This window comes from Watersipora subatra, chromosome 4 (genome assembly GCF_963576615.1).
Source record: "Watersipora subatra chromosome 4, tzWatSuba1.1, whole genome shotgun sequence".
Classification (NCBI taxonomy): Eukaryota; Metazoa; Bryozoa; class Gymnolaemata; order Cheilostomatida; family Watersiporidae; genus Watersipora; species Watersipora subatra.
Window position 1 is genome coordinate 7,388,704 of NC_088711.1, and position 25,465 is coordinate 7,414,168.

A 25,465-nucleotide genomic window follows, 5' to 3' on the forward strand; every position below is an offset into this window, starting at 1 on the left:
ATGTAATATCTACTATAAATTTAATTCACTATTTGTATATAACTACATATATAACTGTAATTCATTAGCCATGGGTCCTATGATTGATAACCATTTTACATGTAGAGGAAGAAGTGATTTTGCTTAAATATGAATTTTATTGCAGATCACAATCCCTAAATACGCTAAAGTTACTGTAAGTAATAACTATAAGTGCCAAAGTTAACAATTTTGTTACTTTGTTACTAATTTTTACTATATATAACATTTTGATGTTTTTTACCAGGGGCGTTTGCATTTAATAATTATTGTAGGTTTTAATAGACTTCTATACATTTGCCTTAAAGGTTGACTTGCAACAAAATTCACATCACAGTTATTTGATATGAAAAGATTCACCATATCTTACTCTGTTGTGTTGTAGATGCAAAATATGTGGAAAGGTGATTACAAAAGCTCAAAACGAACAGAAAATCGCAGCCACACGAGAGTGCCGTAGTTTGGATTCTCTTTCTGAAACGGCTAAAATGTGACGTAGTTGTGAGAGATGGTTTCTGTTTACACTTTTATGCAACCTTATTTCTCGAAATATTTTCATTAAATATACTTCATGCATTCAATAAAACCATGTCTATTGTTCTTACGCGTTTGTTTTATCGTCATCGTAATGCTGTCACTTTTAGCAGTGATATCCTATAACTTACCGTAAAAATTCGTTAAGTTTTTTAGCCTTAGCTTGAAGGAGTACATATCATTGTCTGATAATCATGACGAGCCTGTTGGTCACTTGTGATAATCGAAAAGTGCTGCAAAAATTATTTGCGAAGTATTGGGTCACAGGATCAGATTACGGCTTGCCGATTAGACCAAACCGAAACAAAGATGTAAAGTAGCGAGCATCTATATTTGATATGGGGTCTTCGGTAAAACCCGAAGTGTTTGTCATAAACTAGTGTTACGATAAGTTTTATATTGAGCTTTTTATTGGCCTTTCAATTCACGTGAGAACATCGCGTGACAAGACAATAACCAAATTTCATGACTACGTCATCGAAATAAAGAGATTCCAATCTACGACGGCTTTTCGTTTTTGAGTTTTTTAGAGCTTGTAATCACATTTCAACATATTTGGCACCTACAATACAACAGAGTAAGACATGGTGAATCTTTTGATACCAAATAACTGTAATGTGAATATTATTGCAAGTCAACCTTTAAGATGCCAACCCTGGAATGAATTAATGTCATATTGCGTAGGTACACTGCACCTGCCCACAAACCGACACTTCAGTAATCCATTTGTCACAACCACTATTATCCATCCATCTTTTTTCCTCTACATGAATCATGATTCCTGACAGAAATACGTTTTGCAACATGGCTCTTCTGTTAAAGATGTGGTTGCGTCAAATTTGAGTTGATCTTAAAAGAAAGCATTTTTTTCTCTATCAGTTGATATGTTGTTTGTTGTGTTACGCGATCGCATTGTTAAGATATTTGAAGATTGAAATCGAAAAAAAAATGTGCCCAGACTTGCCCAAAATGATGTCACGCGTTATACAACTTGTCTCTATCTCTCGTATTCACATCGGCTATTTGCGATAAAAGTCTAGTCCTACGCGGCTCTATTGGCATATATCTTTTTTTGTATTTGCTCATGTTGGCTAGAATAAAATTTTAAATCCGGCTACAGATGCATTATTATGAATATTTCAAAGGCGTCAAATAACGAAAATTGAAAATTTGTTCTACTCACTTTCTCCACATGTTGTGTAAACATTTGGGTACCGACTACCAATTCTACCGGTCTACGGTAATTCTGTCAAGCTAACTATGTTGAATAAGGTCTTTGTATCAGCACAGTTCCGCCGCTACCCATACTAACGATATACAGCCTCCCATAATTCCCGCCCACCTTATGTCCGTTGCCTATCCTTGGGGTGGGGCTGTATATCATTGCCTCCACCGACTACAGTACTAGTTTCTTACTACCGTAAGTAAGTCGCGTCTTTGGAAAGAATATACATAGGGATAGAGTTTTAAGGATGAGAAGTCTGCTGCAAACTGAATTTGAACTCACATTCTCCAGTTCTGCGGACACCCATATACCATATCCAATTCACTACAATATTCGGCAAATCATGTTTTGCATTATCTTCAACAATATTATTTTATTATATAATTTTTACAAGCAAAAATATTTTCATATCGGCATAAAGCTTTTATTAAAAATATTCATCAAGTCGTGGCCACTCACATAGTTTTAGCTGATACAATAAGACAAATTCATCTACTGCAACAACTCAAAAAAAACATCATGGTTTATGCAGCACACATTCATGTCTCTCTTTCCCCTTTATGGCAGTTTCCACACTGACAAAGCTGCTTCGGCTGGTGGGACGACATAAACATCCTGTAATCAGTAAAACAAATGCAATAAATATATGTCATTCATAGATATGTCATTCTAAAGCAAATCTACTGAAAGTTTTCAAATTGGGAGTTTGATAGATTGCGAGTGTAATTTTAAAAACGAATAAATGTTTAACAAAGGCACAAGTACGCCAAGCCAACGATTCGAAGCTTTGGTTCTAGAAGTTAAAGATTTGCATTGATCAATCGATTTTATTCACTTTCTATAAGTGAAAAGTGAACATCTTAAGTCAAATCATAAATCTAATTTACTAGATAAAACTGCCACAGAAAATTTGAAACAAATTTAGCTAGGTGAACCGATAAAAAATATAAAACGATGATTAGTGATAGCAAAAGTTATAATGTTATTAATTAGTACATGTATTAATGAGTACTAGAATATTACCTTTAGTATATTCATCAATCTAAGCCATTGTATTGCTAGATGCTAAAGATTAAAAAGAAGCCGCCAAGAACTCACTGTACATACGTAACTTGCACGCGCAGGAAATTACATTTTAGCCTCAAACAGGGAAATATAATCTGAATGTAAACTCAACAGGAAACTCTATAGGAGACTCAAAGTAAAAGATATATTTACCTCCATTCTCCGATTGTCCTCCGTAGAACTTTAACTACCTGAAGCCAAGAAAACTCCGAGTCACCTTCGCAGCAATTTTTACAATTATGTTGTTCGCCAATAAAACGTGTCGATCGAGTAATTCATTAAAATAACGATGTTAATTAACTTAGTAAATATCGATGTCCATGCGATTTAATAATAGAGTAAAATCCCTAAAAGTGAGATCACAGACAACGCGTTTTACGAGTGATAACATTTATTACGGCCTATATAAAAATTTCGCGCTGATGATTGGCTAAGGAAGCGACCTCATATTTATCGCTTGTGATTTCTTTTCAAATGTATTGCTTATGACATCACGAAAGAAGCACCCGCTGGAACGTGAGCTTTTTAAAAGAGGGCCTCATTCAAACGCATATATCTCTGGATAGGGTTGGTCTAAAAAGACAAAAATGGCATCAAATTGTAGCTGATGTTTTAGCCTTTTATGGGTCTTAATTTCATTAAATTGAATTTTTTGACGCAACCACATCTTTAAAACCATACATACTATCTAAGGTCGCAGTTTTTTTCTATTGACGAGATGGGCCAATACGATAGTGAAGTATTGTTTTTTGTATCTTGTAGTCTTCATAACTGTCATATTTCATTCCTTTATTAATTGTTGCACGTATTGCCAACACAAAAAATATGGGCGTTTTTAATGCCATTTCCTCAGCTATGCATCGCCTGCCTCTGATGCCGACCAAACTACTAGGGATCAAACGATTCGAGCTGGAGAAGGTAGTCGACTTATATGGCAGGTACATGTCAAAACCAGGATTTTTAAAGTAAACTTTACACATCGGCTTGTATGCTGGGTCAACTTGTACACAGGAATTTATGGTTGCTGCTGAGAAAACTACTGATACTTTTATAAACACAAATCTTTCCTCTATTTGCAAAAACAACTCATGAACCTTGACTCAAAAGTTGAACATCAATATTACCAACTCTCTATAGGTTGAATCTTTCAAAAGTGCTTACTAAAACTTTGACTCGTCTCAGAGGCACGTAGAACTTTTTAAGACTTGCAGGTTAGCTTGTTTGTTGTATGGAAATGTGGCAGATGGAGCAATGTTCAGAGTAAATTTCAAGGAGCTGATTAGCGTGATACCCAAAGGCAAAAAAGAGCTCGGGCAATTTTTTCGGAAAGATTAACCATCTTGAAAAGTTTTTGGCTTCTCTAGCTCAAGATTTCACAGCTCTCAGAATTCTACCTCAAAAGGATTCAGTCCGGCTCTGGAGCGCTGAATAGTCTAAGTAGTTTGAAAAGTTGAAACAACAGCTGTCCCAAGCGCCAATGCTGATGCCTTATGACCCGGAGATATTCTCCTGAGCACTGATGCATCACCATTTGGGTTGGGAGCAGTCTTAATGCAGAAGCACGAGGGGCATTGGAGACCAGTAGCTTACGAATCTTGAGGTCTCAGTGGGACAAAGTCACACGATGCACAAATAGGGAAAGAAGCTCTTGCAACTTCATGGGCTTGTGATTAGTTTCATTATCGTCTGGTTGGTAACGATTTTATTGTGCAAATGGACCACAAGCCCTCATCTCAGTTCTTTGAGATAATGAATTAGCTAAACTTCCATTTTGAGCAGAACATTTCTGCTGAAAATCATGGGCTATGACAAGGTACACGCCTGGAGAAAGCTGGTGATTGATGATACGTTATCTATAGCTGAAACTACTGACAGAGGAGCAAGAGAACCATAGTGAGCTACCCATTCAAGAAATTATTCTTCGTTTTTTCGTGACGTTATCTTATCGTTGTCGGCCATCTTTATAGACAATTTTATCGTTAAAAACATGAAGCTTTTGCAATAAATTTTTGAAAACGATGCTTTGGTTTGAAATGTTTTTATTATAGGATCAAAACAACACCAAAAAAGTACTATTAATCAAAAGAAAAAGGATCGTCTTCTACAAATATGGCGGCCTTTTCATGAACGCGCGCATGTGCCAACGACTTGATGACGTACAAAAACCGATGGATTGCCATTGTCAGTGTCTAAGTCGAGGTTAGCTCGACTGCAAGCAGCAACTTGAACTGATGAGGAGTGCCAGCTGCTGTTGAATTACATAGAAGATGGGTGGCCCCATTTCACAAAACGCAGTAGTGTCCAAAAACATTATTCCGCTAAACACCATTTAACAACTGTAGACGGGGGTCATCTACTACTGAAACAAAATCTTCATACCACAACAGAACAGATCTTAAAGGTTGACTTGTAACAAAATTCACATTACAGTTATTTGGTATCAAAAGATTCACCATGTTTTACTCTTTTGTGTTGTAGGTGCCAAATACGTGGAAATGTGATTACAAGCATTTAAAAGCTCAAAAATGAAAAGCCGCCGAAGACTGGAATCTGTTTATTTCTCTGACGTAGTCATTACAGTTTGGTTATCGTCTTGTCACGTGATGTTCTCACGTGAATTGAAAGGCCAATAAAAAGCTCAATATAAACTTATCGTAGCACTAGTTTATGACAAACACTTCGGGTTTTACCGAAGACCCCGTATCAAATATAGATGCTCGCTACTTTACAGTTTTGCTTCGGCATTATTCAATCGTCAAGTCGTAATCTGATCACGTGACCCAATACTTTGCAAATAATTTTTGCAGCACTTTCGATTATCACAGGTGACCAACAGGCTCGTCATGATTATCAGACAATATGTACTCCTTCGAGGTAAGGTTAAAAAGTTTAACAATTTTTTACGGTAAGTTATAAGATATCAGTGCTAAAAGTGACAGCATTACAATGACGATAAAACAGACGCGTAAGAACAATAGACATGGTTTTATTAAATGCGTTAAGTATATTTGTGAAAAAATTTCGGCGAATGAAGTTGCATGAAAGTGTAAACAGAAACCATCCTGTAACAACTACGTCCCATTTGAGCAGTTTTGGAAAGCGAATCCAAACTATGGCGGTCTCGTGTAGCAGCGATTAAATGTTCATTTTTAGCTTTTAAGAGCTTGTAATCACATTCCCATATATTTTGCACCTACAACACAACAGAGTAAGACATGGTGAATCTTATGATACCAAATAACTGTAATGTGAATTTTGTTGCAAGTCAACCTTTAACAAAGTTCATAAAGGGCACCAGGGGAAGAACAAGTACATCCATAGTGCAAACTCTCTTGTTTGGTGGCCTGGAATTTCAGGTAAGATGAGAAAACTGGTTCAGCATTATACAAAATAAAAAGAGTTTAGAAGAATTCCAAGAGAACGTTTTTGTAGTACACCGTGACCAGGTAAAACATGGTGGGTGCTGGCTGTCAATTTATGCGAGTTCAATTCTCAGTTTCTGGTGATAATAGACTACTACAGAAGCTACATGATAGCTCGAAACTAACAAACTGGGATGACTACTATAGTCTAGCAAATCTTCAGACATAGAAAACTCCAAGCATGTCAGCTGCATGCTCGCAATTTCCCACATATAAGCATGTCATCTGCATACTTGGACTCTCCAACTCACTAGTAAGCGATATTGCAGCAAATGTCAAAGGCGAACGCTTTCAGAAATTAAAATGGGACATCACTCAATTTACTTCAGCGCCCTCTGAAGAGTAAGAGTAATAGAGAAGCTGAGAGGGCAGTGAAAAGAATAATAAAGAAAACTGTCACTATGCAGGCACTCCGAGCAGGTACAGAGAAATTTCCTCGAAAGTGGGTATTCACCAGCCCAGCTACTGCTCAATAGAAGATTGAACTCAATGGAGATTAGTAATCGCCGTTCAGAAAATGAAATGTACTTCCACAACAGCAACGGTTCTTAACCAGGGGGCAGAATTTTGGGATTTTAGGGGGGGGGGGAATTTGGCAGTTTGCCAAAGGGGATTTCCGTGGCACCAATTTTTCTTAAATAAAGGGCAGCGAGGAGTGAATGAACTTCAGTAGTTTCAACAAAGCCAAGATCTAAAACTGTGGAAAAGGTAAGGATTGCTACACTACATGCATATACATACCTGCAATATTAATATTTCAGTTACCGAATTGGTTTGCATAAACGTATAACATTTTGACAATTTTCTCTGTAGCCTAACATATGTATGATGTTTTGCTTATGTAGATATTGAACGTATTCAAATATTTTGATTGCATATTCCATATTGTAGGTGTTAGAAATGGTTAAAGACAAAAAGACGAACATATGATGATTCTTACCTAAACTATGGATTCACTTGTATGATTAAAAGCGGCATCGAAATACCATAATGTGTTTTGTGCATGAAAGTGCTTGCTAACGACTCCATGAAACCACATCAACTTAAGCAACGCTTAAAGGTTGACTTGCAACAAAACTCACATTACAGTTATTTGGTATCAAAAGATTCACCGTGTCTTACTCTGTTGTGTTGTAGGTGCCAAATATGTGGAAATGTGATTACAAGCTCTTAAAAGCTTAAAAACCAAAAGCCGCCGTAGATTGGAATCAGTTTATTTCTCTGACGTAGTCATGAAACTTATTTATTGTCTTGCCACGTGATGTTCTCACGTGAATTGAAAGGCCAATAAAAAGCTCAATATAAACTTATCGTAGCACTAGTTTATGACAAACACTTCGGGTTTTACCAAAGGCCCCGTATCAAATACAGATGCTCGCTACTTTGCAATTTTGTTTCGGTTTGGTCTAATCGTCTAGTCATAATCTGATCATGTGACCCATACTTCACAAATAATTTCTGCAGCATTTTTCGATTATCACAGGTGACCAACAGGCTCGTCATGATTATCAGACAATAATATGTACTCCAAGGTAAGGTTAAAAAATTAAACGAATTTTCACAGTAAGTTATAAGATATCACTGCTAAAAGTGACAGCATTACAATGACGATAAAACAGACGCGTAAGAACAATAGACATGGTTTTATTGAATGCATGAAGTATATTTGTGAAAATATTTCGATGAATAAGGTTGCATGAAAGTGTAAACAGAACCCATCTACCAAAGCTATGTCACATTTGAGCCGTTTTGGAAAGAGAATCCAAACTACCGCGGTCTCGTGTGGCTGCGATTAACTGTTCGTTTTTGAGCTTTTCAAAGCTTGTAATCACATCTCCAATTATTTTACACCTACAACACAACAGAGTAAGACATGGTGAATCTTTTCATATCAAATAACTGTAATGTGAATTTTGTTGCAAGTCAACATTTAAGAAATAAACACTCAGAACACATGGATGAATTAAAGCCCTTCTTTGAAGCTAGAGAGAGAACTCAAGCGGGCAAAACTGGATTCCACTGGCAGCTTTCATATCCAGGTACAGGCCATTACCAAGGCATCCTATGCTCTGTCTTACCGTATCGCCAGAGATAAGAAGCCACACACCATTGGTAAAACATTAGTTAAACCTTGTCTGCTGGAGTGTACTAAGATTACGCTTGGAGACACAGCCGCTCAAAAGATAGCTGAATTGCTTCATTCACAGACAAGCACTAGCAGCAAAAACTCTTCCCAAAGGATTGCAGGAACACCTTTCTTCAGTGATTAAAGTAGTAAACTTTATCAAAGGGTCTGCCTTGCAAAAGTTGCAAAGATAAGGTCTCTTCCACAAGTTATGCGAAGATATGGATGCTGTGCACTCATCACTATTGTTCCACACCGAAGTTCGTTGGTTATCAAAGGGTAACATGCTTTCGCGTTTCTTCAATCTACGAGCAGAGGTCAATGAGTCCTTGAAAACTCATAACAATCCCAAACTACTGGCTTCAATGCAGGTGGAAGGCTTCCATCAGTGTCTTGCTTACCTGGTTGACATATTTGGTTCAATCAATGAAATGAAAACAAAAATGCAAGGTAGAGACAGAAATGTGTTGAATGTAACTGATAGTATCAATGCATTCAAGGACAGGATCAAACTCTGGGCGGAAAGACTGGCTATTGGAAATGTAAGAGTTTCATTTTCAGTTCTGCATTCATTAGTTGACAAAAAAGCTCCTCCGCTTCTTCGCTAACCGACACAAAGCATCACTTGAACAGCTTGATAGCAGAGTTTGAAAGATATTTTCCAAAGTTAGATCCTAAGACAGAGCAATTGATAAGCCTGAACTGAGACTCTTTCAGGCGCAATGTCCACGAGATTCCGGAACAGCTTCAGGAGGAGTTTTTGGAGCTGACAAACAACTGTACATTAAAAGATGACTTCAAGGAGCTATCAATAGAGCACTTTTGGGTTAAGGCCCAAAGATTGTATCCCAACGTAAACCTGGCCGCTTTCAAGATGCTCATACCATCTGCTTCCACATATCTTTGCGAGCCAGCATTTTCAGCAATGCTAACCATAAAGAGCAAATCTAGAAACCGTTTGAAAGTAGAAGCTGACCTACGGTGTGCATTATCTACAAAAACTCCTAACATCAAAATTCTGGTCAGCTCCAAACAAACACAGAAATCGCACTAGTCTGCTGACTGTCTTACAATGATAGATATATTGAGTTTCAATGTACATTCATTTTTAATATTCCATGTAAATACGACTGTAATAAATGCATATGTACATGTATATATACATGCATATATACATGTATATATACATGCATATATACATGTATATATACATGTATATATACATGTATATATACATGTATATATGCATTTATTACAGTCATATACATGTATATATATGTATGTATATGTATATAAGTTATATATGTAAATAAAGTTCACTATTTAGTTGCAGTGCATTTTGGAGGAGTTGGGAGGGGAAGGGAAATTTTTGTCTTTAGGTTTGGAAAAGGGAGAATGGGGCAAAAAAGATTAAGAACCACTGCACAACAGAGATGAGTTACTGAAAGCAAAACAGTGAAAATATGATCGGATACATACAGTCCGAGACAGGAGTCCATTAATACTTTTACAGCCAGTCAACATTGCACATGTTCTAAAAAAGAAGCCACAAATGGCTATTGTGGTGGGTACTAATGGTGGTGAAGAGCAGCATGAAAAAGATGGGAAGATGCTGAGACGAAGACTGAACACATGATAGGCCAGTTGAGGAGTTCACCAAGAAAAGAATGAAAACAAGCTCATTCTTACAGTAAATAACTTTACCTTATATCACATTACAATCATTAACTAACCAAGTAGATATTTTCTAAGTTCAAATCAACTTATTGAACTCTAGCAAAACTGGTAACATTCCATAATCAGAGCTGTATTCTCATGCTTCCTAGAAGGATCGGATTATTACTGGCAATAAGAGCATTAAGTACCATCTAAGTTTTTGGGCCGAGATTAAGAATTGAGATTGTGAAAAAAAGTACACGACAAAGAGATGCTAACAAGGCTTAGAGTTTTGCTGCAACAGACAATTAGGATTGGCAAGTCTCCGTAATAAACTTCTACAGAATCGTTTGCTGAGAGACTTCAACTCTGGAACTTAGCGTATAACATGTCACCCTAAATGAAAATTGAAAAATCATGCCGTGTATGTACGGTAAGACTTGACAGAACCAACATCAAAAAACACTGGTACATCTGGGTCTGGTCATAACGATACAAAACTTCCATAAAAACTAGAAAAAATCGGTATCATGCAATTACACTATCTTGCTTGCCTATTATCTATTTAAAAAAAACGTTGCGAGTTTGATTGAGCAGATTGAACGTAGTGCTCATTTGTTCATTCACAATTAAAAAAAAATTGGTAATGACATTAGCGTTATCATGATCTTCACAACACACCTTTCAGAAACAAACTTATTGTGCCTCGGCTGTTCAGTCTTTCTGTTGTGGGGACTTCTCAAAGGACTCAAAGACGAAGGCTCTCTCTCATACAACGGGTTTCTAAAAAGAAAAGTTACACGTTCATAGTTCGGGCTTGCCCTGATCATAATTGGCAACGAGCTACTCATATGGCATATACATGTATTCGGACAACGATGTAAGCTATCGGAGACCATTCAGCTGAACTCCACAAATAATTTCCATCACAGTCAAAAACTTAATAAGCAACCATGTTTATTCAAGCCCACAATTTCAGTCATACGACATTCTGGTCACTGTAAACAAAACAAAATCCTAAAAAATTGAGCATCTACAAATACCAAATCCTTTTCGAGGGCTTGCATGATTTAAACATTGTTTAATCCTTATGTTCAAAGCATGCATGTTCAAAGCTTGAAAATAAAATAACATGGCATCTAGAGCTAATGGAAATTGTGTTATCCACTATATGTACTAAACGTTACCCAGCACTTCCTTCACTATAGATGTACTTGTTGAATTCCATCGTAGACAAGTCTTGTATTTCTGGTGCCACTCAAAATTCTGGTTCATAAACTTAAAATGTTGATCGATATATACTATATGCTGACATACAGATTATATTTCCCGCCAACAGGATGTCAGAGCATTACGAGTAGTAAGAGCAGTACGCCAAAATTGCGGGTTAGCGGATAGATTTCTCTATGGCAACATATAAACAAAGCTCATCGACTGCGAAGACTACATTCGCGTTACTGTAATATTGAGTAGACGAGTAAATATGCAGACGCGGCAGATTTAAATGCTCGGTGTAAAAAGGCTCCTTACATTAATGTCTCAGGTGAAGTTTCAGAGCCACGCAAGAGCTCGAGGCTTCAGTTCGTTTTTTCCTGTACAATTCGCCAATATGCAAAAAACTTAATTACTTATGGATTAGAGCTGAAATACTGCTAGTGAGTAGTTTACCATATTATTTTACAGTATATTATAGGCATCATTAATGCCCAGATCATAACAAGAACTGTTGGAAAATGCGTTGAGATCTTTGGGTTGGAAATATTACTTCTTAGCAACTTATTTTCCTGTGAGGTTGTGCATGATGTTATGATTATGTTAGTTACTATCAAGCACCACAACACTCGACAGAAAGCAGGTCTGTTTGTGCCAACAATCCGGACAAATGCGTTTTTTAATTCTTTTTGGCCGAGAACAACTCGAGACCTGAGAGGTTTTTAGTAAAGAATTTTTGTAATAAAAGAGTTCCCACGCCTTTCCTTCTTTCTAGAAGGGTGTAGTGGGAAAATTTTGGATTAGATTAGATGAAGCTATGGTGTTCATTTAGAGCACGTGAAAAATTATTCAGATTAACGTGATGTTGGATTAGGGTTACGATGTAAGTCTATTCTCAGTTTTCTGCTGTGAGAATACGAGAAGATTTACAACAGAAAACCATTTCACCATTTCGATTTGATATTCATTACGGATTTGATCAACACCTTGGAGTATAGTGTTGATGCATACTCACATTGATTCTCTAGCATTTTTATTAACTATGCCGTTGTGTCATCACTGTGTGTTGTAACTTGGTTAGTCGTAACAGTAATAGAGTCAGCTCTGCTATAGATACATGAATGTGGTATGGTGCTAGATTGCTTCAAGGGGTATTTCAGAAAAAAAAACATACATTCTGTTATCAGACACAATTTAAATTAAGGCTCATTTTTACTGCTTTATTTTTTTAGATGAGATTATTTAGGAGTTTTTGATTACTGTGTAATTTGTTAGAGTATCTGTATGAACTGAATGTATATTTTAAATATTTATACATGCATAATGTTCCATTACCTAGTGTTTCGTTTAGTTGATTTTGTCATATAATTTCAAATAGTCTAGTGGATGTAAAAACAACACCATTTGCTTTCTTTAATAAACTGAGAATTTTGTTCTTCTCTGTAAGACATGCTGTAGATTAATTGCCCTTGTTCTTTTTTGTGTATTTCTCGTGTTCTAATGTTCTGCAATGCTATGCAGATTTTCATGCTTATGAATGCTAGTTTAGTATGCCTTCCGGTCTGGTGAGCTATAAATTATAGTTGCTAGGCAACACTAGGTTACATCACCCTACTGTGATAGGCTAGTGGACAATGCCGGCCTGGTGTCTTAACTTTGAGGAATACTCTTCATTATATCATTAAAATACACTGCAGGTTTTTTATTTTAATTTATGTGATCATTCTTTTGATGGGGATAGATAGGCACAAAAATGAATACCACTGCTTGTCCATTTGTAGCTCATTATCATCGATTTACCTGCATTCTGCATTGTTTAGGCCTTATCTAACTTTCATGGTTCTTATGGTTATTTTAGGTGTCTTGAAGCAGTCACAAATACTGCTCACCCTGTTGGAATGCATCACAGATACAGCGGTAATAGGCAAACTTACCTACTCTTGTGTGAACATGTTCAGCAGTTATGTTGAAAAGGAAAATGCATGCCTTGGCAAACCAGTGATAAAGGAGAGCGACATTGACCGAGTTCGACGCAATCTCTCCATACCACTTCAAATCCGAAACGAACTCGAAAACAATAATAATGCATCAAAACCTTTGGCATTGCCATTATCAGGTGGCCGATGTGGCTATTCTCCTGTTACTGAACTTGCTTACGATTTTACAGAGCTCGCAGCGTGAGTACAGCTTTCGGGCTAGTTTAGTCTGAATTATAGGAGGTTTAACTTATTTTAATACCTGGTGGAGTGCTCATGCTTTCCGTTCAGCTGGAATAATCATATTTGTAATTATTCCTAGTGTCTTTGAGCTTGAGAATATGACAGGCTTTCACTTAATTTTCACACCGGGTGTAGCAAACGAAATTCTCTCAAGTGTGGATAAATTCAGAGTTTACATTATAATACAATACGATCTGTTGCATTCTTTGTCTTATAGATTTGCTAAACCTAGGATGATAGGGCTTGGTTATCTATGATATCCTTTTGTGTCACCTCAGGCATGAATCGAGTTTAAACAACACTCCTAGAAGAAGATTGTCTCTGGCTTCCAGCTCAGGAAGTCCTACACCGGACTTTTGTCGGACACAGAGACTCTTGAAACCCAGTGTTGATTCAGAGGTTTCGACAAGCTCTTGCGCAGATGCAGGTATTGTTTGGTTATGCAATGTATATGTTCCAAATATGTCTCTATTTGATACGGAAATGTTAAATTTTTGCTCAGATTAGTAAAACTAATTTAATGGGTTTTATCTGATCTTGCAGAGTCAGAAGCAAAGACATCAAATGTTAGCTTTCAAAGTTTTGTGGATTCAAGGTATGATATGTATAGATAACAGAATAATGCTGATCTTTGGCAATCCTTCTTGTCACCGTTGCTATGTTTTATGGCTATATATCTACATGTCATTACGCGCTGCAAGCTGTAACTCATGCTTTTTGAATTTATTGACGTTGTGCTTGAGTCTGATGCTGCTGCCTAGCAGCATGACACGAGTCCAGTTTTTGTTTGCGCAGTGAGCTTGCTGCATTTTGTATTGACCGCCTTTGTATGTTATTGGTAGATTTGAACTGGCACCCTTGAACACTAATTCAAGGAAGCGTAGGTAAAGTGCTGTTTGGCTTGCATCTTTGTATCTAGGGAACAGGGATATTGTGTATTTTAGCTGCGATTATATTGTATAGCCAGTGCACGTAATCAATGCGAATAGATTTGTATGACTGCTTGATATTTGATATAGCATAATTATACATAAACGCAGATTACAATAAACAATAGATTTATGCTTAATCGCTCCTGCTGGGCGCATGCTTTCTAATCTCCCATTCGGCTCTCCCTGCTTACGAGGTGGAGGATTTATCCATTGAGTATTGCCAATATTTCTCATCATTTGTTTTGTTTTTAGAGTACAATTTGGAAACGGTGCTTTCAGAAGATATAATTCTATGCCTGTAAGTATTCTCTTGGAACAAATGTCATTATCTTGCCATATGCAAATCTGTTTCCGTGGCAACCTGTCCAGCAATCACAGAATGTCAACTTGGGAAATGGATATGTGCTGTAGTTTGGTGGGACATGCTACAATGAGGCAAGCCCTATGTTCAACCAGCCTAGATCTTCCAGTGTAATCTCACCATTGGCGGTGCCACAGCAATCCCTTTGCCAATCGTCAAACCTGTTTTATCTCGGTGGTGATGAGGCGTCTCGTGACAGTCAGGACAGTGGGATTGACAAGGTTTGTAATGCGTCTTCATAAGTTTAGCTTGAGCAATATATCCCCATAAAATTTGTGTTTATTAGGTTTTGTAGGTTGCCGCGCTTTTTCTTACAGTGCCTATTGATTAATAAATGCCGGCATGAGCTTTGAATGCTTTGGTCTTTTTTGAATTGCCGGGCTTTCTATTTGCACATACGAACAATTACGTTATTGGCCTCTCGCATAGTTTACATAATGCAATGAGAGTCAATGTATGTTATATCTTGGGGTGCGTCTTCTGTTGCACTAAACAATAGTTTCAGGAATTTTTGTTTGACATCCAACTATCGTGTATTAGGGAGTAATTGAGATTGTTGTATCTGTTGTGTTTTACAAATGATTGCATTCGGTTATTGATTATTAGAGAACGAGAGAGGGAAAGGGAGGGAAAGCTGGTGTCAGTAGTTTAGGAAAGATGATATAGAAAATCCATGCCATAATATTCAATGCTTTGAATAGGTATTTTTTTCTAGGATGAGGACAGGTTTGGTTCATTACAAGATGACAACAGGGCTGAGTTTGTTGCCCCCGCAGTACCTCCTGAGAAAACACAGGCTTTGAATGAACAGTCTCCTGCAATTAAGAGAGTCAGTCCAACTTTGTTTGAAGGCTCACTGGACAGCTGTGACAGCCCTCTTCAAGCTCACCAGCTCTGTGGCAACACGGAAGATGATGACGGCTTTAGTGACCTTGATTATTTGGAGGTGAAAATTGGTTAATGTTAATCTTCATATGATCCCATTTACAAGTTTTCGACTCCCATTTCGCAATTCCCAATCGCTATCTTTGGCCTTTGACGTGATTGTTCTTTTGTCATAACCCGTAAACAGTCAGGTTAACCTCTAGCAGAATTGAGCATAAAATTTAGCGGTGGTCTGAAATTGTAACTGCCGCAGATCATAGGGATCTGTTGCATGGTATACAGTGAAAACTTGCACAAAATCTACCAAATGTGACTAATTGACACGCATGCACTCAATCCTAAATAAGGTGATAAAAAAATTTTAAAATACGACTTTTTATCATCTGATTTATACTAAAATAGAATTAAGATTTATATATTTCTGATCAACTTTTGATTGGTACTTTTTCAGGTGCACTCAGCTATCTGTGCAACAAATCATAACCAAACATTCTCATTTCAGTATTTCTAGATCAATTAAGAACAAGGCATTCTATTATTTTTGTGATTGTAACCTTTAGACATGTTTCATTAAAAAAATAGTACAAGTTTTCAAGTTTGGCTTTTGAAACATGTACTCATGATATAACATTGCTTATAGCAATCTACAGCGGTCATTGGCATTGAAACAAGACACTGTTATTTAGCCATGCATGTTAAGGGCTTCAGCTCGAATGGAAGCACCCTCATTTAGATCAGTATGAATGGTTCAAAGTGTGTGGTAATGATGGATGGTAATAAAGGATGGCAGGTGCAAAAATAGGCCATGACTGCAAATGTGTACACATAATAAATTATTAAAATGTTATTCCACTAGGTGACTAGTGGATTACTTCAAATTATAATAAAATTCTTGTGATATTTCTTCTGAATTTCTAGACTTGCTTTTACACCTCCTTTAAAAATGACAATTTGTAGCGCATTCAATGCTAGATTTTTTAATTTAGAAAAAGATATTTCATCTGGGTGGTAAACAATATTTGTCATCCTGTTATGACAAACTGGGAATGTCTCCGATTTGAGATTCCAGTGATCCCTGGCTACATCACATCTCATCTTTTGCCGCTTCAGGCTTTAGCGCACCACTAATTTTTCAATAGCTCCAGTTTCATCACATGTCCTAATAGCCCCATATCTATCACATGTATGGAGAGAATACAAAGTCGACATACATTCAATAATGGATCAAACTAATCAAAAAAAGCTTTTAGCCTATGAGCCTCTTAAATAAACAAATGTTGCTGCCCTAGGGTGTTGTCTATCGAAGACCTCTAAAGAGAAGATTATAAAAATTCTTTTGGGAGTAAGATTTTGCAGCAGCATTGTTTTTAATGGAAAGATGAACAATCAACTTGTTGTTTCCAGGAAACCCAACACTGGTGAACCAAGAATTTAATAATATTAGGTTGCATTGAATTTTATTCAAATAATTGTTGGACATATAAACTGTGTTCGATATAGTGTATTGACAAAGTAAAATGTTTGACATCACTTCATGGTTTTTCGGTTTTTGAGGTTGGCGCTGGTACTCATAAACTAGAACAAGTCAGGGATCACTGTACCGATCTTGTGATTAATTGTGTACGTAATGTTGCGTTTATTTTTATAATCTAAAAATACTGCGTGCAGCAGTCTAGAATAGTGTGAACAAGCCTGATGTAACGTGGTTTTTGGTGTGATAATTCAATATTCGCAAATTCCTGCATAAAATGCCTGATCTAAGCTTGCGATGTAGTTATAGTTGATGGAGTTTGTGTTGTAGCGGCAGGCAGTGGATAGCGAGGTACCAGCCAGCATTGCTAACATGCTGACAGGGAAGATGCTAGCCAGCAGTCAGCCTGTGAAGCGACAAGAGCCTGCCATCACTCAGCCGCATCCGATTACCAGCTTTAGGGGAAAGCTCTTTCGCTCCCCCAGCATGCCTCAGCAATTATCGTCTGGGAAAGACTACGACATCAGACGAAGGTAGATTGTTGACTGTGGGCATGCTCGCTGACTGATCATCTATGTAGTGAAGCTTTGAGATATTGACTGTGTAATTCTGCCTCTCTGCCGCTCCAACATTTGCTCTGCTTTTGTTATGCTTGGTATGATCTATGTTTATTTTGGGAAATGAAAACTAACGTGGGACGTGGAAAGTTTCCTGAACTAGGGAAACTTGTTTATAGTCTAAGTATAGCATTAGTTCCCATCATTGCAGAGTTCTGTGCGGAAACAAGCGATCAGAGCCCTCCAGTCACACTCCTCCTACAGCTGTGATGAAAAAGAGACGAGGTATTATCAGCGATGGAAACCTGAAGCCGAAGTCTCCTGTGGTCAGCGCCTGTTCTCAGAACTCCGCCAGCAGACTGCAGCGCTGTCGCTCTATGGTCGAGCAGAGTGTCTCCTTCATGCAAAGTAAAGGTGGGAACATAATACCAAGCAAGTCTTCAGGTTCATGTGCATTTGCACACTGAAGTCTCAGTGAAACCTTGTCTTCCAAGTATTTTGTAAAACCCCAAAAATGGTGACTTTACAATTGTGTTTCCCATGTTGATGTTATTCTCGTTATAAGTTGTAAGTTCAACTGTGCTATTGTTTTGCTTTCAGTCAGCCATTTTTCAACCACCAACAGCTTGTGGCAGTCTGTCTATGCATTAGGGTTGGGGTAACGTTAGGGGTGTAGAGCTGCTAGGGGTGTTAACTGTTAGGGATGTTAGGGGTGTTGAGCTGTTAGGAATGTTAAGGGTGTAAAGCTGCTGGGGATGTTAGGGGGTGTTAAACTGCTAAGTATGTTAGGGGTGTAGAGCTGCTAGAGATGTTTAGCTGTTAGGGGTGTTGAGCTGTTAGGAATGTTAGGGGTGTAGAGCTGCTAGGGATGTTAGGGGTGTTAAGCTGCTAGGGATGTTAGGGGTGTTAAGCTGCTAGGGATGTTAAGATGCTAGGGATGTTAGGCTTCATTGTTGGGCTGATCCATTTAAGTCCCAAATTGCTAGACATGAAATCTATTATGGAAAAATTTTGAATTTTAGTTTGAACTTGTAAATTGATTGTAATTGGCATCATACATCTGGTGGGCGTACGCGAAACACAAATGAAGCTTCTGTTACTCCAACTGAAAACAATGGCGATTGATTGCCGTGGCTTAATTGATTAGCTGCTGCAGTTCATATCTTGGCGCTGTCCCTTAGTTTATCTTTCAGCCAATGGGTAGCCACTTGTTCTTAGCATCAGCTGTCTTTATAGCTACCTCGAATACAATCGATATAATCGGGCGCGAGCCATGCCATCCCCTGACACCGACTCTGCTGGTATGAAGTAGGATTACCTCTAATTAGCATCTCTATTGCGCCATTCATCTTTCAAATTGTCTTTAACGTCTCATCACTGCCTGTTGCCTCGGGACTCTCTCTCTTGATAAACCACTAAAAGTGTTCATCAGTTTATGCCCTTCCTCACTGTTGACTGGTTGATAAGTTTTTCTGTAGTGCCTTGTAGAGTTGTCGAGAGGGTTTAGGCTCAGCTTGAAACATTGAAAAGTGTCTTGATATCCAGTGTGAACTCTGTCGCTGCAGGGGACACGGAGGGCCTAACCGGTGATGGTAAAAAATGCTGTTTGCCTCTCACCAAAGGAGAGAAGTCAGACCTGAACAATATATCTCATGACACAGTAGGTTTGGATCTAAATTTCTAATGTCTGTTTCACTATTTGGATTCACACAGATCCAGATGGCTATTACAAAGGAACATTGTATACAAGCTGTTTCAACATTGCTATCCAAATTATATGTAGACCGAGTGTTCAGTAGACTTCTTAAACTCTTGTTTGTCCGTTTTCAAAGTTCATTTTCTCTTAATGGTCTTGATTATGTTGCTCTGTGATCATTATTCAAGTCCAAGCGCCCTTATTTTGATTTATTATGTTCCGATTTCTCGAGCCATTCCACAATGTCTCTTCTCTCGGTGTAGTATTTCATGCTATCTCCTTAATAATCTTTGCAAGCCTTAAAGATGAAAGATAGAGATGCAAATGAGTGTTTAAAATTTAAATGGCATTCTAGCGGGAAGTTTTGATTGCTCAATAGACTTGTTATCTGTTCATTACGTACCTGCAGTCTATGGCCATCTGCTGCATCTGTGACATAGCAGATGTTTTTCTCACAGTATCAATAACCGGTTTGAGTATTTTGAATATCATCTCTTACCAAGTGACTTACTCAGCTTACAAAAATGTTACATAGCTAAGCATCATTCTTGCTGCAGTATATCCTATCACGGGCGGGCGATTGTCAGGAAGGAGATTCAGTGGAGAGGATGTTTGTGCTGGTGGTCAAGAGGCTAACCACAGAGTTTTTTCTTTCGAAGTTAGCGGGATCATCCTGAATAATGACTTCCATCAATTGCTAATTAATGAATTTTAACAAATTCTGTCTCTCACTAGCGAAAGATAAATAATTTTTTGTCGGAAAGGAAAGACTTACTACCTGTCGGAGGCTGCATAAGCATTAAACATCTTCTCATTTTGCAAATTCGGGAAATTGGCCAACACTATGCCTTGTCACCAAATTAGCAAGGCGGACTTAATGCCATTCCCTCTGGATACCTAATCACTTGATAGCCTTTTGTCTAGCTCACAGCTAATCAGAATTAACTTGCATAGCAATTATAATAGTTAGAATTTCAGCTAATGTGGAACTTGCCTAGCAATGAAATCATTTATAATATTTGTGTTGGGGGTGTTGCAGATGTCTCGATTATTCAATAATGAATTCAGTGAAAAGGTCTCACAGTTCACTGTCATTGACTGCAGATATCCATACGAGTACAATGGCGGTCACATCAAGGTACACATAATTTTATGTAATCTTATAAATGTGCAAAGTCTCGGTAATTTAGAATTCCTTTCGGGGCTCCATTTGACTTTATGAATTTAGATCGGACTTTTTGTAGCATGAATTCGACCCTTTGCAGTATGGATTTGACCTTTTGTAGAGTAAATTAGACCTTGTGTAGCAGGCTTCCTTTCTATAGCTTAAGTTTGTCTTTCTTTAAAATGGGTTGATTATCTAATATAAATTTGATTTTCTGTTACATGAATAACTAGATCTACTATCTGTAGAATAGGGTTGGCTATCTATGGTGTGTGTTCCATATAGGTAAACTTTGTTGCTGTGAGTATCATGCTAAGGCATTTGATGAATAAAACAACTACAATGTACTTGGTTTATATCTTCTGTTCATAGACAAAGTGTTTTATATTATTATTAAAAGAGTGTAGGAGGCCTGATGGTCAACATTGTCAGGTATGACAACATTTATGAAGAGGTAGCTGACCGAGGAATTCTGTTAGACCATACATTAATGCCATTTTATTACCTTTTCATAGCCGAGTGCGATCAAATAGGCTAACAAGGTCATATCTCATTGCAGGGTGCTGAAAATGTATATACAAAAGAAGACCTATATAACAAATATCTAAGACAGTCTAAACCAAAGGCAAATAGATCAGATGATAAAAGGCATATATTAATCTTTCATTGTGAATTCAGTAGCGAAAGAGCCCCCAGGTTGTAAGTACATACGCTTTGCTAGTGCACCAGCATAAGTGCTTAAAAGAGATTGTCCATGTCAGACAGTCTCGCCTGTATCGTCGCCTCAAGAGCCGATTGTCACTAGTAAAACTTTATACACAAGTGCTTATGCCAGTTTTCTCTGCCCATCGGCATTGATCCAAACCTCATTGACTTCTCAGCAATTTTCTCTCAAGAGCTGTCTACTGTTCACCTATTTAGGTCTCATGCCACTGCGCTTTCCCTCTTCCCAACCAATCAAACTTAACCTCTTTTGTTGTCCAATCATTTGTTAAACAAATGGACATACCACTTGTGGTAGCCCAAGGGTAGTGGCTGCCAAGAGATCATCGACATCTGCCGTGCATAACTATGCAGCTGATCGATGATGGTTGACCAATGATGGTTGCCTATGCTGAACTTTGTAAGCAATTTATCATTTCCAAAAGGATGGTGATAGAAGCATTTGTGTAAATTTTTACTTTTAAATGTCTACCAATAAAGTGTTGCTGGACTTGTGTTCAACGGAAATTAGTGCCTTTGCACAGTCACAAATGTGCAGGGTTCCAACACTTGTTTCGTAAGCGGCTTGTTAGTTTATACGTGCTGCATCATATGCGTGTTAGCTATGCAAGCGATGCGTTTAGTATCTATCTAGTTATGGCTTTAAGATTACTGGCTAAAGAGATAGCAGCTGTTTGAATTCTGCTGCAGCTAATCAGAGACGGGCCGGCATCGCTGCTACGATCTTCCTCCATTTCATATTTAAAAATATCGCTCAGCTGCTGTATCTGCTCATTGATTTTAAGATTGCTCGAGAGTCTATTGTTTGATGACTGATACTATCAGGTGCCGCTTGTGCTCTTACAAGTCATCTACTCTACTGTTTTCTAACTGTATATTTCTTCCACTCTAATCTTTTGTCCAGTTGTTTGATAGCTGGCTGAAATCTGCACCGAGTGATTGGTCAATCATTGACTTGGTTAACCAGTTGCTCGCGGGAGATCTCCCTCCGAGACCCATTCAGGTCAATGCGCTCCCTCAGCTGGAACGAATTACTGCTTTTTTAGCATTTTTGAATTCGACCAATCAATAGAGCAGTGTGAAGGGTATGTAGGATTGGCGCTAAATTTAATTGACTTCTCACAAAGGTCCGTATTATTGCAAGCCAAATTCTTCATGTGGGTCTTTAGGTGCTTTCTAAAGTGGCTTAATCAGCCACTTGTAGGCCATTTCAGCCAAGCCTAGGTGTTACTATTAGTCACTCTCTGACTACTTGTGCACATATGTCACCTCCCTCCTGACACCCGCCTACAACCCTCATGTATTGCCATTGTGTGGCAAGTGCTTGTTCATTTACTCTAGTAATCTATGCTCGTTTAACTGAGTCAGTTCACTTCTTATTATCTAGGTCAAGGTTCTTGAGGAACTTAGACCGAGATATTAACCAGGAGTGCTATCCGAGTCTCTTTCATCCCGAGCTCTATTTATTGGAAGGAGGCTACAAAGTGTTCCATCAGCACCACAAGGTAAATTGCTATAATTAGAATTCCTGTAACTCAGGAATGTTTATTATCGCTTAGCCAATGTTCTCTTCTCAGTAATTTCTAAACCTTTCATAACATTTAATTTAATAGTTAAATGTGTTGATGTTAGCTCTTTTAACATCTCCCTTGTTGTACGTTCTCTGGGAACATTTTCCTTGAGTTCACCTGTTGAGTTCATTTGATCCCGCTGAGATACTGATATCTTAAACAGTTGCTGAAGTAGCTCCTCATGCAGTCTGGTCTGTCAACCGATATTCTCATCAGTAAATGCTCAACTCTCCATAAGCTTTGATGCATGGTAGCTATTCCTAATGAGATATTTGTAAGTATTGTACAGGCAGGAGAGACATCGAGGAACGGCTGCGTAAATGCAGCATGTTATGAATCAAAATAGCGACACTGGGTAAGCGCAAAGCAACGTGGTTTAGACCTTTAAAATATACAGACTTTGAAAAAGGCAAAGGGTCTACTTTGTTATCTACACTCTACATACAATTTAGGTAGCAATATGATATCAGCTTGTATACAACCTTACTCTGTAAAATATTCACATAGAAAAGCCATAAAGCACCAGGTTTCTTTTCAAAGACATGTAATTTTCATTTTGAGTCGGTTAAAGAAATGATTGAACACGGTACTTAAACATAGAAATGCCGAGGTTAACTTAATTGATATAGAGTATTTTATGCCTGGCCAAGCCAACTGCTCATCCACTTCTGCCAGCCAAGATGTTGTTGAGTTGGCTGCAATCCTCGAGTTTTCATCTGTGCCTCATTGCTCGTTTCTGCACGACTGACTACTTTTAGCAAGCTTGTGATTATTCAAGGGTTAATATGGTGGTTAGGGCTTGGATGATACGCTAGCGCCCTCGAGTGAGCTATGTGCTGGCATTTGCCCAACATTTGAATTTTGTTCGCAACGGTTGTGTGATGATATGTAAGGAGATAATGCAGGGGTTCATCCTTCGTTCAGTGACATTACTAGATGCAATGCATCCATTGTCGCCCGTCTTGTCAGACTATTCATAACAACGCATACGCCTCTCCTTCCACCCCCTGTTTTGTCTACAAGCGCTTAGGTTGGTTTGCTCTGCATTCTGCCAGTCTCATTCTTCTGATAACATATTCTTTGTTTGATTCTTCAACGATGCCAATCTCTCCAGATGCTGTCACTGAAGGTTGAGGGATAAAAAAATCTCTCTAATCTATTTACCGGTGCAGGACTGTGCCCTTTGTGGTAGCGACTAGCTGCATCTACGGCATCCCGTCAGCTGTTGTTTATTGTTTACGCATTGTGCAAACAATAGTTATATGCTCTACTTATACCTGCTTTGTTCCTCCCTTTCTGACCACTCTATTTATTCTAGATTTCCCGCCACGAACCCCTCTGAATGGCAGATATTCCATTCAAGAAAAATACCGCGCACTTTTTTGTTTAACAAGGCAAGCTTTTGTTCTTATCTTGATTAAACAAACTGGAAGTGCTTTCTTTTCCCATTTTAGGACCTTTGCACGCCCAATGGTTACACTCCTATGCTTCATAAAGACTTCTCAGAGGACCTCAAGACATTCAGAGCCAAGTCAAAATCATTTGATGAGAAGCGAGGGGGATTAAGGACTTGCTCTAATTTGAAGCAATCATATTGGGTCATAGCAGGCTCAGATAGCATGAAACCGATCATATAGTTACTGTTGTTAGGCCTCCGGTTGGCCGGTGGGTGCCAGCTGATTTTAGAGGTCCTATATTCGTTTACAATTCCTCAGTCCTCCATTCATAGCGTCTTGGAGTCAGTTCTATACCTTTGCATAGTGATCACGATGAACTTTTGGGTATGCGGCAGGGAGGAGGTTATGATGGGCAATGCCGAATTCACTTTGATGATGCGGGAAGTAGGAGGGTTAGGCTGAGAGGTGATGGTATGGGTGGGGCAGGGAACTAGAAGATTAAGGGACTAAATATTGTGTGGAGTTTGTCATACACATACACACGTTAGAAACTGTGTTATGTCTTTAGGTGGTGTCATTGTAATTAATTGTTGTCATAAGTATTTTTCCTAAATAGTTTTGGCAAAATTTTCCTACAGCAAATTACCTGTAATTATACTGGCATGCTAGCTAAATAATATAATATCAGAGGTGTACATGTGCACATATATCACTATTTTGGCTGTGCAAGGAAGTAATTTTATTATTGTATATTGCAAAAGGAATGCATCGATAATACATTTTATTCATATTGTATGTGCACGGAAGAGAAAATTATATTTATCTGACAACGTATTGGGCACATTTGAATTTTACAGTTACTTTTAATTGAAAATATAATTTAAATTTTCTGATCATTGTATCGTTTTTATCAATAATAATAAGTTCTACTATCTCATCGTCTGCAGTCATGATAATATCCAGATTTTAAGTTCCCTTCATACAGATTTCTGAAAAGCACCTGTGAGAATTAGTGTCTGTTGTTAGTACATCTATGAATGAATTGTGAGGGCAAAACTCTCTCCTGTAAGCTTTGAGCCTTAATAAAGGGCTTATCCATGGATAGCTGGACTATTATCGGTGGTTTGTATAAGCTTTACCATGGAAACTTACCCCCTAAGTTAATTTAATTGCAGCTGTGGAGACTTGATTTTCTTATCAAACTTAATCAGCAAAGTATATATTTACAAAG

General features: G+C 38.0%; 2 protein-coding genes across 5 annotated transcripts in view; one reads left to right on the plus strand and one right to left on the minus strand.

Moving 5' to 3' along the window:
- Window positions 1-11,388, minus strand: part of LOC137393117 (histone RNA hairpin-binding protein-like) — a 20,323-nt gene extending 8,935 nt beyond the window's left edge. For 2 of the 3 annotated variants that reach the window (XM_068079536.1, XM_068079535.1), the window contains exons 1-2: window positions 11,233-11,388; window positions 10,727-10,828 (exon numbers count right to left, since the gene is read on the minus strand). In XM_068079536.1, coding sequence (XP_067935637.1) covers window positions 10,727-10,828; window positions 11,233-11,273 — 143 coding nt within the window. In that variant the 5' untranslated portion in view covers window positions 11,274-11,388. The remainder of the gene's footprint in view (window positions 1-10,726; window positions 10,829-11,232) is intronic. The other variant, XM_068079537.1, reaches the window with a different exon arrangement.
- A 217-nt stretch (window positions 11,389-11,605) lies between these two features.
- Window positions 11,606-25,171, plus strand: LOC137393093 (M-phase inducer phosphatase 1-A-like). Of its 2 annotated transcripts, XM_068079502.1 has the most exons (15): window positions 11,606-11,700; window positions 13,116-13,434; window positions 13,755-13,903; window positions 14,020-14,071; window positions 14,319-14,360; window positions 14,661-14,706; window positions 14,820-14,990; window positions 15,485-15,715; window positions 17,456-17,658; window positions 17,894-18,096; window positions 19,248-19,342; window positions 20,418-20,516; window positions 21,103-21,242; window positions 22,654-22,771; window positions 24,292-25,171. In XM_068079502.1, exons 2-15 carry the CDS (start codon window positions 13,208-13,210, stop codon window positions 24,472-24,474), a joined length of 1,959 nt encoding a protein of 652 aa, XP_067935603.1. In that variant the 5' UTR covers window positions 11,606-11,700; window positions 13,116-13,207; the 3' UTR covers window positions 24,475-25,171. The 2 variants fall into 2 exon arrangements, with proteins under 2 accessions (XP_067935603.1, XP_067935604.1); XM_068079503.1 differs by lacking the exon at window positions 14,319-14,360.
- Window positions 25,172-25,465: the final 294 nt, after the last annotated feature.